The sequence below is a fragment of the Micromys minutus genome, assembly GCF_963924665.1.
Source record: "Micromys minutus genome assembly, chromosome: 9".
Lineage (NCBI taxonomy): Eukaryota > Metazoa > Chordata > Mammalia > Rodentia > Muridae > Micromys > Micromys minutus.
The window spans coordinates 6,941,460-6,954,626 of record NC_137978.1 but is presented as its reverse complement, the minus strand read 5'-3'; the positions used below and the strand labels follow the sequence as shown (position 1 = coordinate 6,954,626).

At 38.7% G+C, this 13,167-nt stretch overlaps 2 protein-coding genes across 5 annotated transcripts in view; one reads left to right on the top strand and one right to left on the bottom strand.

Annotated features, from left to right (window-relative positions):
* DOCK7 (dedicator of cytokinesis 7) overlaps positions 1 to 13,167 on the bottom strand; it is a 174,791-nt gene that overhangs the window by 93,400 nt on the left and 68,224 nt on the right. For all 4 annotated transcript variants that reach the window (XM_080921575.1, XM_080921576.1, XM_080921577.1 and 1 more), the window contains exon 15: positions 2,574 to 2,691. In XM_080921575.1, coding sequence (XP_080777701.1) covers positions 2,574 to 2,691 — 118 coding nt within the window. The remainder of the gene's footprint in view (positions 1 to 2,573; positions 2,692 to 13,167) is intronic.
* Positions 7,393 to 13,167, top strand: part of ANGPTL3 (angiopoietin like 3) — a gene marked incomplete at both ends in the record, with an annotated part of 6,825 nt that continues 1,050 nt past the window's right edge. The window contains 5 exons of the mRNA XM_080921579.1: positions 7,393 to 7,887; positions 9,083 to 9,193; positions 10,303 to 10,417; positions 11,642 to 11,755; positions 11,998 to 12,093. Coding sequence (XP_080777705.1) covers positions 7,393 to 7,887; positions 9,083 to 9,193; positions 10,303 to 10,417; positions 11,642 to 11,755; positions 11,998 to 12,093 — 931 coding nt within the window. The remainder of the gene's footprint in view (positions 7,888 to 9,082; positions 9,194 to 10,302; positions 10,418 to 11,641; positions 11,756 to 11,997; positions 12,094 to 13,167) is intronic.

Below are 13,167 nucleotides of genomic sequence, written 5' to 3'. Positions count from 1 at the left end.
CATTCAGGGAATAACATGTCACTTTAAACTTAAGTAAGAAAATGACCCCAGCATGGTGGCATCACTACAACGTGGTGGCTTTACTACAACACGAGTCGTTCTGAAAGTCAGATAGCGACTGTTCAAAACTGATACAAAGAGCTACTGTGCGTTACGCCGCTTCTCTTTTACTTCCCATTCACCTGCGAGTCACCTCATCCTGGAGGTGCTCCAGTTCAGACTTACGCACTTGTGTTAGTTTTAAAATCCACCACTTATAAAAATGTACAGTAGTTACACGAAATTGAACCAGCAGCATGGTTGGAGACTGATGTCACTGTCATCACTGTTGTAACTACTATGACAGCCCAGTTTAGAAATGCCACTACTTAACACTGTAACCCTGGCAGCCATCTTTACACATGTCAGCACACCTGGGTCATCAGACTGTAACAATTCAGGTTATTCCTTTTGTAAAGGAAGTGATTGACATCTGTTTCTCTTTCTAAACTTTCAAGTAGGTGATTCTATTTTAAATGAGTAGAAAGCGCAGTGACGTGTGCTCCCTTTGATGGGCTCTATTTAATCAATTTTCAAATGCTTTACTGTGCTTCTGTTTGTTTATTTTTGTTCTTATTTCAATTTGGGGTAGCTCTCCACAATGTAGCCCAGGTTGGACATGAATTCAGTATGTAGTCCAGGCTGGTTTTAAATCCTCATCTCCCTGTATCAGCATCCCCCCAGTACTGGAATTAAATGAAAGCACCTCCACACCTAGTCACTTTAACATGATTTTGAAGATTCTTATTTCTGTACCATAATTACAAATGTTACAATTTTGTCTTACTGACAATTATATAATCAAAAAATTATATGGAGAACTCTAGAATAGTCATAGTCTAAAACATAAACAAATGCATTTGGCTCATGAATAAATTTTTTCATAGCTGCCATTTACACTAACATAAAAGCATTATATTCTAATGTAAATAATAATACACAAGTGAAAGGAACACAACAACTTTTTTTTTTTAGAAACTATCTCTTTTCACAAAGTAAAATATTTATCTATGCAAGTGTGTTCAGTTTTGGTCATCAGACATGTGGTCTGTCTCTCAGCAGCATGGTTGAGCACTTAGTGCCAGGCACTATGACAGCATCAAATACAGATGAGTGTGAGACACAGCCCTGCCCTCAAGGAGCGCACAATCTAATGCATATAATAAACAAGCAGGCAAGCATATTGTGTAAAAAGTGAGAAAACTCTGTTCCAACACCAAAGAGGGTGGCTCTAGCTGCCTGTGCGGATGGGATATGCCCAGTGCTGTGTGAAACACACAGGAATGTACTAAGACATGGAAGATTCTGGAAAGTAAACAATGCAACATTCTTTGACATACACAACATCTTCCATAAAGCTCAAAACTACATGGCAATTCGTATACAGCATCCGCTTTGACAATATATTATCAACCAAAATAGAATGTTTATTCATTTAGCCAAAATGAGAATCTAGTAAAGAACAAAATACTAGTTTCAAGCCTCAGAAATAAATCCCATGTTTATTCAGCAAATATTTATTCAACTCAACATGTTACATGCTAAGTTCTGAAACAGCTGCAGAAATACAAAGATGAATAATTTGTGGTCACTGGTGTCAAGGAGAGTCACATGTGAACACAAGTGTGGCAACAGGAAAGAAAAACATCTTCCCTGGGGAGTAGAAAGGCCTAAAGAACCTGGTCAAAAGAGATCTGAAAAGCCATGCTCAGCTAAGCATTTCATTACATTGGCACTGTCTGAGGCTAAATCATTTACCTAGCATATGTGTATTCTCTGTCTCCAACTTCAGTTACCCCAAAATCTCACGTGCCCCAGAACTTGAACTCATTGGCACAAGCAGTGCAGTGGTGAAGCATTACCTCAGGCTAGCCACCAGACTTCTACCTTATTCACTATGACTTAGGGACGGTCCTGCACGCCCTTGCTCCTCTTTCCCACCTCTGAACACAGTTCTGGTTGACTCTGTCAGTCTTTCATAAAGTACATCACAATTCTCAACTTTTTTTTTTTTAATTGCTACTTAGTTTAGAGCCACAGAGATGAGTGAGTTCCGGCAAGATTCAGCCTGGGCATTGGGTGTTTTAACAACTCCTGAGACATATCTAATATGTACCCAGAATTAGTCTCTAGGACCCATCTGCAGAGAGCATCAACTCCCACCGTCCTCTCCTGCCATTCTACTAACTGGGGGCTGAGGAAAATCAGAATCACAGTGCCAAATGTAAAGCAAAGCCTCCTACTATTGGAGAGAGTTCCTGGACAGATGTAAGTTAGTCTCTCACTATATTGTGTTCTCTAGATTACAAGACTTATTCACCTTTGTATCTCTAGGAGTGCTGCACATATGCCAAGTACTCATGAATAACTAGAATTAAGCATGTGACTATCCACTCAGGAAGTGATGCAGTCAGAAATATGGTTTAAATGAATACATTAAATTGCAGTTTAGAGCTTCCAATCAGTGATACAAACAAAGGAAAACTCATCTGTGAATAAAGCGTAGGAGAGGAACAGTGAAGAGCAGCTCTTACCGGCATTGCATTACTCGGGTCTTCCCCATACATAAACTGGACTTTCACTGTGATGTTTCTGGCAGAACCTTGACGGTTGGCAAAATTAAGACTTTGCGGGTAAATATAGAGAAGATTTCTGTAAAACCAAGAAGTATAACAGTGAATGCATATCAAAGAATATTGTGGGTATAAGCGCTAATGTAGATAGATAGATAGATGGATAGATAGATAGATAGATAGATAGATAGATAGATAGATAGATAGATTAGATATACACACACACACACACATATATATAAGAATATTGTATGTCTTTCACTAAATATCACAAAAGAGACAAATGAGAAAGTATTCAATTACTATTTGCCAGTACCTGTGCTGAGTATTTTCACGTACTTGGTCCTTAGAGCAATATTCAACTACAAAGCAATCAAATATTCCTGATTTTACAAATGAACTAAAATCCAGAAAGTTTCATATGTGAATTAAACACGAAAGCTGAAGACAGATCATAAACCAGACTCCAAACATTCTCTTTCTTCTATAAGAGGCTTCTGAGAATTAAATATGAACTAAAACATTACCAAAAATTTAAACACCACTTCTGATTCGTTTTAGCTCCTCCAAGCAGATACAAACAAAACAAACTTCCCAGATGTGTTTTTGGTATGATTCTGATCAAGAACTTATGAGGACCAATATGCCACATTATAATTCAAAACTATATTGTAGAAACCACAGTAATAGCTCATTAGAGAAGTACTGGCCATGCAAACAAGGAGGCCCTGAACTGACACAGAAGCTGAAGACACACAGTAATGCCAGCACTGGTGGGCACACAGGAGCCCCCAGGCCCTGCTCAACATCCAGTCTAGGCTAGTCATTTGAGCTTTAGGCTCAGCATAAAATCCTGTCTCAAAAATCAAGCTGGATACCAACTTATATAAACATGTACACACAGGTACATATAAATATATGTATGCATATTATAATAAAAAAGATACAATAGCCAGGTAGTTATTATAAAACAATTATATTCTACCCTGCATGTATCAGGAGTCTTTATAGTTCATAACTGTACATCCTACATGATTTAATAGTTCCCGCTGTCAATATAAAAAAGAGAAATGAGTTAACCAAAAGCACATGAGTAAAGGGTTAAAATGACAGTTACACAGAGGGGATGGCCAGATGGCCCTGAGAAGGAATGGAATCTGCAGCTGCTGGGGTTGGTGGCAGGGGCATCTCCAGTATAAGCCAGAGACCTGGGATGGGAGAGGCTCCCAAGAACCAATGGGAGTGACCTTAGCTGACAATCAGCAGTGGGGATAGAGAACCTGAAGAGGCCACCTGTTATAAACAGGTAAGAATCCCAGTGGAGCAATAGAGACACCAACCCACCGACAAAACTTTCAACCCCAAATTTAACCTGCCTGCAAGAAATGCAGGGACAGGGGATAGAGCAGAGACGGAAGGAATGGTCTACCAATACCCAGCCCAACTTGAGACCCATCCCATGGGCAAGCACCAGTCCCTAACACTATTAGTGATACTGTTACGCTTGCAGACATGGCTGTTCTCTGAAAGGCTCCACCCAGCAGCTGACTCAGAGATTCAGACACCCACAGACAAGCAGTGGATGGAGCTTGTGGACTCTTACGGAAGAGTTGGGGAAAGGATTGGGGGCCCCAAAGGGGACAGATCTTCACAGGAAGACCAACAGAGTCAACTAACCTGGACCCTTGGGGGCTCTCAGAGACTGAACCACCCACCAAAGAACATATTTGGGCTGGACCTAGGCCCCTGCATATATGCAGCAGATGTGTAGCTCAGTCAGAAACAGCAGGAGCAGGGCCCATCCCAAAAGCTGTCTCCTGTCTATGGAACCCATTCCCATAACTCGCTGTTTTCTCTGGCCTCAGTGAGAGTAGAAAGCATCTAGCCCTAAAGAGACTCACGTGATGTGCCAGACTTGGGTATTCAGAGAGGGTCCCATTCTCTCACAGGAGAAGGAAAGGGACGTGGGGAGGGGTTGCTGGGGGACTATAAAGAGGAACAGCAATTGAGATATAAAGAAAATATATTTAAAAAGAAAATGAAAAATCTCAGCAGTTAAGGGCACTGGCTGTTCTTCCTGAGAACCTGGGTTTGATTCCTAGCACCCACATGTCAGCTCACAGCAGTTTCTAACTCAGTCCTATAGAATCCGATGCCCATCTGCACAGACACACATGCAAGTAAAACACTCATGCACATAAGATAAAATTAACTTCTTTTAAAAAGCGGGTCCCCTCTTCATAGCACTTGATACTGGAATTTCGGAAATAAAATCTAATGTTATTCCATTAAAAACAAATTAATAAATTAGTAATCATTACGGAAAATGTATAGTGTAACAGAGCAGAGAGATTGGCTCATCATGTACCATAACTAGGCGGACAGAATTCCAAGGTCAACAGTTTAAACACCAAAAGCAGACAGCTTGGTTAAGAAAAGTTTCGAAATGTGCCCTGCATGACCAAGGCTCATGGGCTGTCCCCTGAGAACAGAGAATTGCTGTCACTCTAGCTCAGGACTTTACTATGACACTGACTTGTTTTGTATTTATGAGTGGATTATATGGACATGTTTGCTCATTATTTCAGCCAAAAGTATTTATATAATTCTGTAATGCTCACTTAAGGAAATGTACACAGGGTGGGTTGCAGAATGGTTCAGTGGGAAAGTGCTTGCCTTATACACGGAGGTTCTAGATTCAAGGCCCACTACCACCCACATACATATCCCAAAAAGAGAAAGTACACACACATATATAAGCTAATCACAAGATACAATGCCTAACAAAAATTCAAGAGAACAAACAGATTAAAACCTAAATATCAGAAAATGTCAATGTCTACATAATCTTAACTTCCATCTTCACCAATGAATTCTATGAGTGTAACCATATTGTTTCTAATTACAAGAGATAGCTGATACACAACATATAGTGCCTATTAGACAGCAAGAAAGCTTATAGTGATTTGAAAATAGGAACTTTAATCTTTTCACAACCCTAAATAAATTATTATCTCCACTGGACATAAGAAGAAACAGAAAGTAAGTAAGGTGACTGAGGGTGGAGATCTGAAGAAAAGCAGGTTGAGATTCCAGTTCAAATGGTCCTGCTCTAGAATCCTGCTTACAACCGAAACTTAACTTTTTCTCTCTAAAGAAACCATTACAGTCAAACCTATAATACTTAATCAATCAACAGAGAACCTCCATTTTATGATAGGAATGGTAATTTCTATGAACTGAATTTTAGAAATAGTCCAGTTTGTGAAATTTTGCCTAACAATTTAAAACATTTTATATTGATTTTTATTCTTTGCAAAAAAAAAAAAAAAAAAAAAAAGGCTAGCCATACACGTGAGAGTTAGAGAAATGTTCAGCAGATATAAGCACAAGCTACTCTCTAAAAGACCTGAGAGTCTGATTTCCAGTACCTACATGGTGGCTCACAACCCCACACACACACACGAAGGCAAAACACCCATACACATAAAATAATTTAAGCTATGGACTTGATCCCAGCACATGGTGGTAAACGCCCAGAATCCCGGCACTAGAGCAGGAGAATCACCACAAATCTGAGTCAGCCTGGGCTACATGACAGGACTATCTTAAAACAAAACAAAACAGCTATAAATTACACAGTGCAGTTATCCCAATAAATAAGGAAACTGATGAATGGGGAAATTAAAAAACTGTTTAAGGCCAAAATAGCTATCTTTTAGAACCAGACAACAGTGTGATCCCAGAAGCCACTCCTAGAAATTGTATCATGTTAATTTCCTCAAATGCTTTGTAGTAATACTAAGGATAGCCACCCATAACTTAAATTCTTGTATTTTTTACTTCTAACACCAATTGAGGACAATGGAACATCTACTCTTAAATATACTATTAATCTTTACTTTTGTTAATTTTTAAAAAATTTATAGTAAGAAAATTGTGACCTCACAAACTTCAGAAAATGATGGCCAAATCTCTGCTACTGGAAGCATTGGGATTTAACTCTAGCTCATATTCAAATGATTACATGTCTACTGCTACTTCACGGGTATGTGTGCATATATCTACACACACACACATAGATATGTGTATGTCTATGACTATAGACATGAAAACCATGGAAAGGGGGAAAAGAACTTTACTGACACTATGTTGGGAATTTCGTGGTAACATACAAGAATGGCTAAGACGTGAAGTTCTGGTGACAAATGGTAAGTGTACAGTTATGTGCTGGCTCACACAGACTACAGCACATGAGCTACAGCAGGGAGAAGCCAGCACTACCTCAAGAACGTGGAAAGGCTTCACAGGAAACGGAAATGGTGGCTGTTTACAGGATAAACAAACTACAACCAGAGGTATAGATACTTAATTTTTCCTCAGTTTTAATAGCAAACCTAATCAATCAAAAATTAAGGTTTATTTGTAAACCTCTCATAAAGTAAGAAAAAATTAAAATGAACTTTTAAAACAGTGGAATTGTCAGTACAGCAAATTTAACTAAATAACAATTTTTAAAATTACCTCCTGTTAGTGGCTCCTTTCCTTGATTTCAGTTGCCATTGATCTAACTCACCATGAGGGAGGGTTACGTTCGTACAAGTTAGCACAGCTTAATGGTTAACTCTGTTCACCTGCCAACCTTGTGTTGCAGCAAACAGCCGTGTATATAAAGCAAACAGCCGTGTATATAAAGTCAAGAGGTCCTGGTCCCCTTACAGGAGAAAGAAGTTCCAAATTGCTTGAAATTGAATAATTGAGACCAAAAAAAAAAAAAAAAATGCACACAATTAAGCTATTCCTTTTTGTTGTTCCTCTAGTAATTTCGAGCAGAGTTGATCCAGACCTTTCATCATTTGATTCTGTACCTTCAGAGCCAAAATCAAGATTTGCTATGTTGGATGATGTCAAAATTTTAGCCAATGGCCTCCTGCAGCTGGGTCACGGTCTTAAAGATTTTGTCCATAAGACTAAGGGACAAATTAATGACATATTCCAGAAGCTCAACATATTTGATCAGTCTTTTTATGACCTATCACTTCAAACCAATGAAATCAAAGAGGAGGAAAAGGAGCTAAGAAGAACCACATCTAAACTACAAGTTAAAAATGAAGAAGTGAAGAATATGTCACTCGAACTGAACTCAAAACTAGAAAGTCTAATGGAAGAGAAGACAGCGCTTCAACACAAGGTCAGGGATTTGGAGGAGCAGCTCACCAACTTAATTCAAAACCCACCTGGGGCTCAGGAGCACCCAGAAGTAATATCACTTAAAGTAAGTAGAAATTATTCTGATTGTCTTTCTTTTTTCTTTTTCTTTCTTTCCCTGTCCTTCCACTTGATCCTGTACCTCCTCCCATGAGTGTTTTGTTCTCCCTTCTCAGAAGGACTGAGGCTTTCACTTTTTGGCCCTCCTTCTTTTTGAGCTTCATAAGGTCTGTGAGTTGTTTCTTGGGTATTCAGAGCTTTTGGGGGCTAGTATCCACTTATCAGTGAGGGCATGCCACGTGTGTGTACTTTTGTGACTGGGTTTCCTCACTCAGGATGGTATTTTCAAGTTCCATCCGTTTGCCTAAGAATTTCATGAAGTCATTGTTTCTCACAGCTGAGTAGTACTACATTGTGTAAATGTACCACAATTTCTGTATTCATTCCTCTGTTGAAGGACATCTGGGTTCTTTCCAGCTTCTGACTATTATAAATACATTGCTGTGAACATGGTGGAGCTTGTGTCCTTATTGTATGCTGGAGCATCTTTGGGGTATATGCCCAGTAGTGAAATAGCTGGGTCTTCAGGTAGTACAAAAAATATGGAACGCTTCACGAATTTGCGTGTCATCCTTGCGCAGGGGCCACGCTAATCTTCTCTGTATCGTTCCAATTTTAGTCTATGTGCTGCCGAAGCGAGCACTCTGATTGCTTTCAATGTGAACTTTTTAAAATAAGTTTTAAGACACACTATTTTAAATACTCTGCTAGATTAACATACTTATTTTTTTCCAAGAAATAATTTTTCAAGAAATAAAATTATCCACTGGAACTTCAGTTCATGTTTTTCTTCCCTAGCATTATATTTGAAAAGAGCTAAAATTTATATTTCATACAATTAAATAACTTTGTAACATTCAACTATTATGTTACTGATAATTACTAGGTAAACATTTTTTTAATTAAATTAAAAACTATTCTTCCAAAAACAAAAATAGATTAATATAGTAAATGGCATATTTTAATTCCTTTGAAACATTGTTACTTTTACTTTAAATAAAATTCATAAAGTTTACATATGGCAGTTTTTAAATACAGTTAAAAAAGTGTTTATTATTTGAAAAAAGCATAGAACAATGGCAGCCAATGTTCATTTTTCTAGCCCACTGCTACTTTAAAAATTAGATGACTGGTACAGGTAAATACAAATATGAACAAAAAGACAAGATATATTTTTTTAAAAACCTACAATGTGTTTGCAGAGCTTTGTAGAACAGCAAGATACCAGCATAAGGGAGCTCCTCCAGAGCGTGGAGGAGCAATACAAACAACTGAGTCAACAGCACATTCAGATAAAAGAGATAGAAAACCAGGTAAGCAAGCTAATGCTGCTCAGACTGCTGCAGCAGTGGATGTAAACGTGGGCTAAGACAGCACTTCCCAACCAACCATCTGCCTGCAAAACTTTCTCAACAGCTAAGCATCTAACCTATGCCATGCAGCTTCTTCACGCATGCTCCCAAGAAAACAGCAGTCTGTCTCGTGGAACTGCGAGGAAAGGGGATCCATAGCTGATTCCGTTGATGTGATCTTATTCAATTTTATATCAGGTCATGAGTCTGCTCTGCTCAAAGCCTCTGCATGGCTTCCTAACTTGCTCAGAGCCACTCTCAGGACCGGCAAAGGCCTGGCCTTCGTTATCTCACTAGCTCCCCTGTGTTCCTCAACTCCATCAGACAGGCTGCTCCCCAAGGCCTCTGACTATGTAGCCTCTGTCTAGCATCCTGGTTCTTCCCCTAGTATCTGGACTTCCAATATACGTTTATCAAAAACAAAATGCTCAATAAAGTTGTCCTAGGCCAATAAACAAAAAATAGTCTCCCCCAAAGCCACTATATTGTTTTCCACTACACAATTTATATTTATCATAAACAGAAGCTATTTCTTGGCTTTCCCTGAATTAAACTAAAAGATCTGTGAAGCCACCACTGTTTTTCTATTACTTTAATTACTAAAACCCTTTATACAGAATACTGTATATTCTTCATACAGAATACTCTATAAACACATTGTATGAACTGACCATTGCAACAGCATATTCAGCAAACACAAGTTAATATAAAGTTAGCTAAGATTGTAATCCATACGCTGAAAATAGAATATATTCATATATTTTAAGCAAAGCATATATCCTTACTGGTTCTCTTCCCTTTAAACAATGTCTCTCTTGTTTTTTCTACTTTGTACTTTTAATCTTGTTATTCATTAAACAATGCTCTTGATTAACTATTTCAAGAATGGAATGCCTGTCCGTGTTGAGAAGCATAGTTTACTCCTCTTTGCTTGCAGAACCAGGGTCAGGGCTCTTACCATGCTCAGCAAGCTCTCTGCTGCTGCAGTGTACTTCTGATATACTTACCCAGCATTCCCCAATTATATTTACAACAGCACTTTAAAAACTGATTTATATTTTTTTTCTCAGCTCAGAAAGACTGGTGTTCAAGAACCCATGGAAAATTCCCTTTCTTCTAAACCAAGAGCACCAAGAACTATTCCCCCTCTTCATCTGAACAAAACAAAAAATAGAGAACAAGATGGTGAGATAATTCAGCCAGTTTTCTTTACAAGATCCCCTATTCTGAAGACCTGATGTGATCTAGATAAGAGTGAAAAGCCACACATACCAAATACTATCACAAAATGTCACTATAATTGCATCCTGGCTTGTTGTCTGTCTTTCTCTCTCTCCTTTCTTTCTGTTTTTACATTTCAGCATCATAAATGACATTCTTAAGATATGAAGCTGATATAAAAACATGGAATAATTATTAATTTCATAGAAATAAAATGATACTACAGGTGTAGAAAAGGAATAAGCCCATGCTTATAAGACACATGGAAAACAATAAAGGTCATATTTAAAAATTACTTCTAGTCAGGGCATGGTGGCTCATCCCTGTAATCCCAGCACTAGAGGGTAAGGTAGAAGAACCAACGTGAGTTCAAGACCAGCCTAATTACAGAGTTAGTTCCAGGTTAGCCTGAGCTAAGGTGAGACTGGGAGGAAAGGGGAATATATATATTCCCCTTTCATATATATATGAAATGACCAAAAAAATCTATTTAAAAATTACTTTCTAAAGCAATAAACAAGGTTTACTCATGTGTATAAAGAAATCATGTGGGCTAGAGAGATGGCTCAGTGGTTAAGAGCACTGACTGCTCTCCCAGAGGTCCTGAGTTCAATTCCCAGCAACAACATGGTGGCTCACAACCATCTGTAATGAGATTTGGTGTCTGAAGATAGCTACAGTGTACACACATACATTAAATAAATAAATCTTTAAAAAAAAAATCATGCACTTCTAAAACCCAGAAAATCATGGAGTTCTCAAGAATTCTATTTTCCTATCTGCATAAAATCTTTTACAGGTAAAATAAAAGTTCCAGGGAACAAAAATCACTATTTCCAGCCAAACTGCTGGGAAGTGCTGCATTCCCCACAGTTCTGTGTCTTGTTTTGTCCCTGTCGCTCACCCTGCAGAACTGCCTACCAGCACCCTTCCTGTAGTCAGTTCCCACACTGCTGCTGCTCTGAGCTTCTGCCCCTCAGCACTCACTATGCCTAACAAGGTAATGCTTTGGGACGTGCTCATGTTCTACATTTCCTCTTGATGTTATTTGGACAGCTTCTCACCCAATAAACATGCTTTAGCATAAATATTACGGAACGTTCATATCAATTTCAGGAAGCTGTAAGACTGCCAGTTCCAAAAACACTTCTGTCCCTAAATGTTACTAATAATGTCTGTGAATTCCAGACCTTCCTGCTGACTGCTCTGCCGTTTATAACAGAGGGGAACATTCAAGTGGCGTGTACACTATTAGACCAAGCAACTCTCAAGTGTTCAGTGTCTACTGTGAGACCCAATCAGGTAAAGCCACCTAAACAAGAATGGGTTGGAGTGAGCTCAAGATCCTACCTATTCCCAAAACTAAGTCTGGTATCAATCCACAGAACATGGTTATTCATGCAAATCTGGGACCATAGTAACTGTATAGTACAAAATTAATAAATCAACTCACAAAGCCAAAGTTAAAATCAAACTCAAAACACGGTTATTTTTCCTTCCACCTTCATCTACTAAACATGACCATATTCGTTCACACTCTCTAGGCAGTCCATGGATATTAATTCAACACCGGAAAGATGGATCACAAAACTTCAACGAAACGTGGGAAAACTACAGAAAGGGATTTGGGAGGCTTGATGGTAAGGTGGCTTCTGTTGATTTGGTAGCTGCTGTGCTGACATGCACTTGAGATCCTAGCACTTTGGGGGAGGGGGAACCAGCCAGCGGGTAGATTCAAAGCTCAAGGCCAGTCTAGACCACACACTGAGAACCCTTCTCAAAAGAAAGAATTTTAAATGAAGAAACAATTATAAAATGGGCTGTGGAAATGTAGTAAGAAAAAACAAACCCCAGCCTTCATAAAGCTGATAGGTAATTACACGTTAGCAACTGCAATTGTCTTAATTGTACTTATCACAACTACATGGCTGTCCTATGTATGCTTGTTGGAATTTAATTCTAAAGTTCATGATCATCATAATAGTTATTAAGGAAAACAGTACATACCATCGGCTCTAATGAGGGGTAATGCCATAATGAGCCTCGGAGATAGCATTACAGCACTCTTGGAGATAGCATTACAGCACTCTCGGAGATGGCATTACAGCACTCTTTCCCTGGTATCTGAAGGCTGAAGTAGTGCAGTGAAAGGAGCGGGAGGCCTGTGCTGTGGGAAGGGAAGGAGCGGGAGGCCTGTGCTGTGGGAAGGGAAGGAGCGGGAGGCCTGTGCTGTGGCAAAGCGCTCGAACATTCACTCACTCACTAGCTCAACACTGGGACTGACCCCAGTAGCACAAACAGTAATAAAAACACAAACAAAAGAGTTAGAAGGAACAGGGCCATTGTCAGAGATAGGGGGTCTAACTACTTAAACACTAATAGTAATTATTCAATATTATAAATATATACTACAGAACTGTGGTTCAGTGAATGTTTTTGATTATGAAACAAAACTATAAAAATAAACAAAAGAACAAAAAAATAAGCAGATATATAAAATCAAAAAGTACACCATAGAGTCAATGCTTTTATTCCAAAACCTGTTCAAAATTCAGTACTGCTCGATTATCTTTAAATTCTCTGTTCATGGTACTCTTGTCCCTAAAGAGACAGCCTATTCAGTGGTACTCTGCAGTTCTCATTCTTCTGGGATTGAGTTTAAACACTGAAGTAAAGGACTGACAATTCAGAATGCTCACTTATTTTTTCTAATT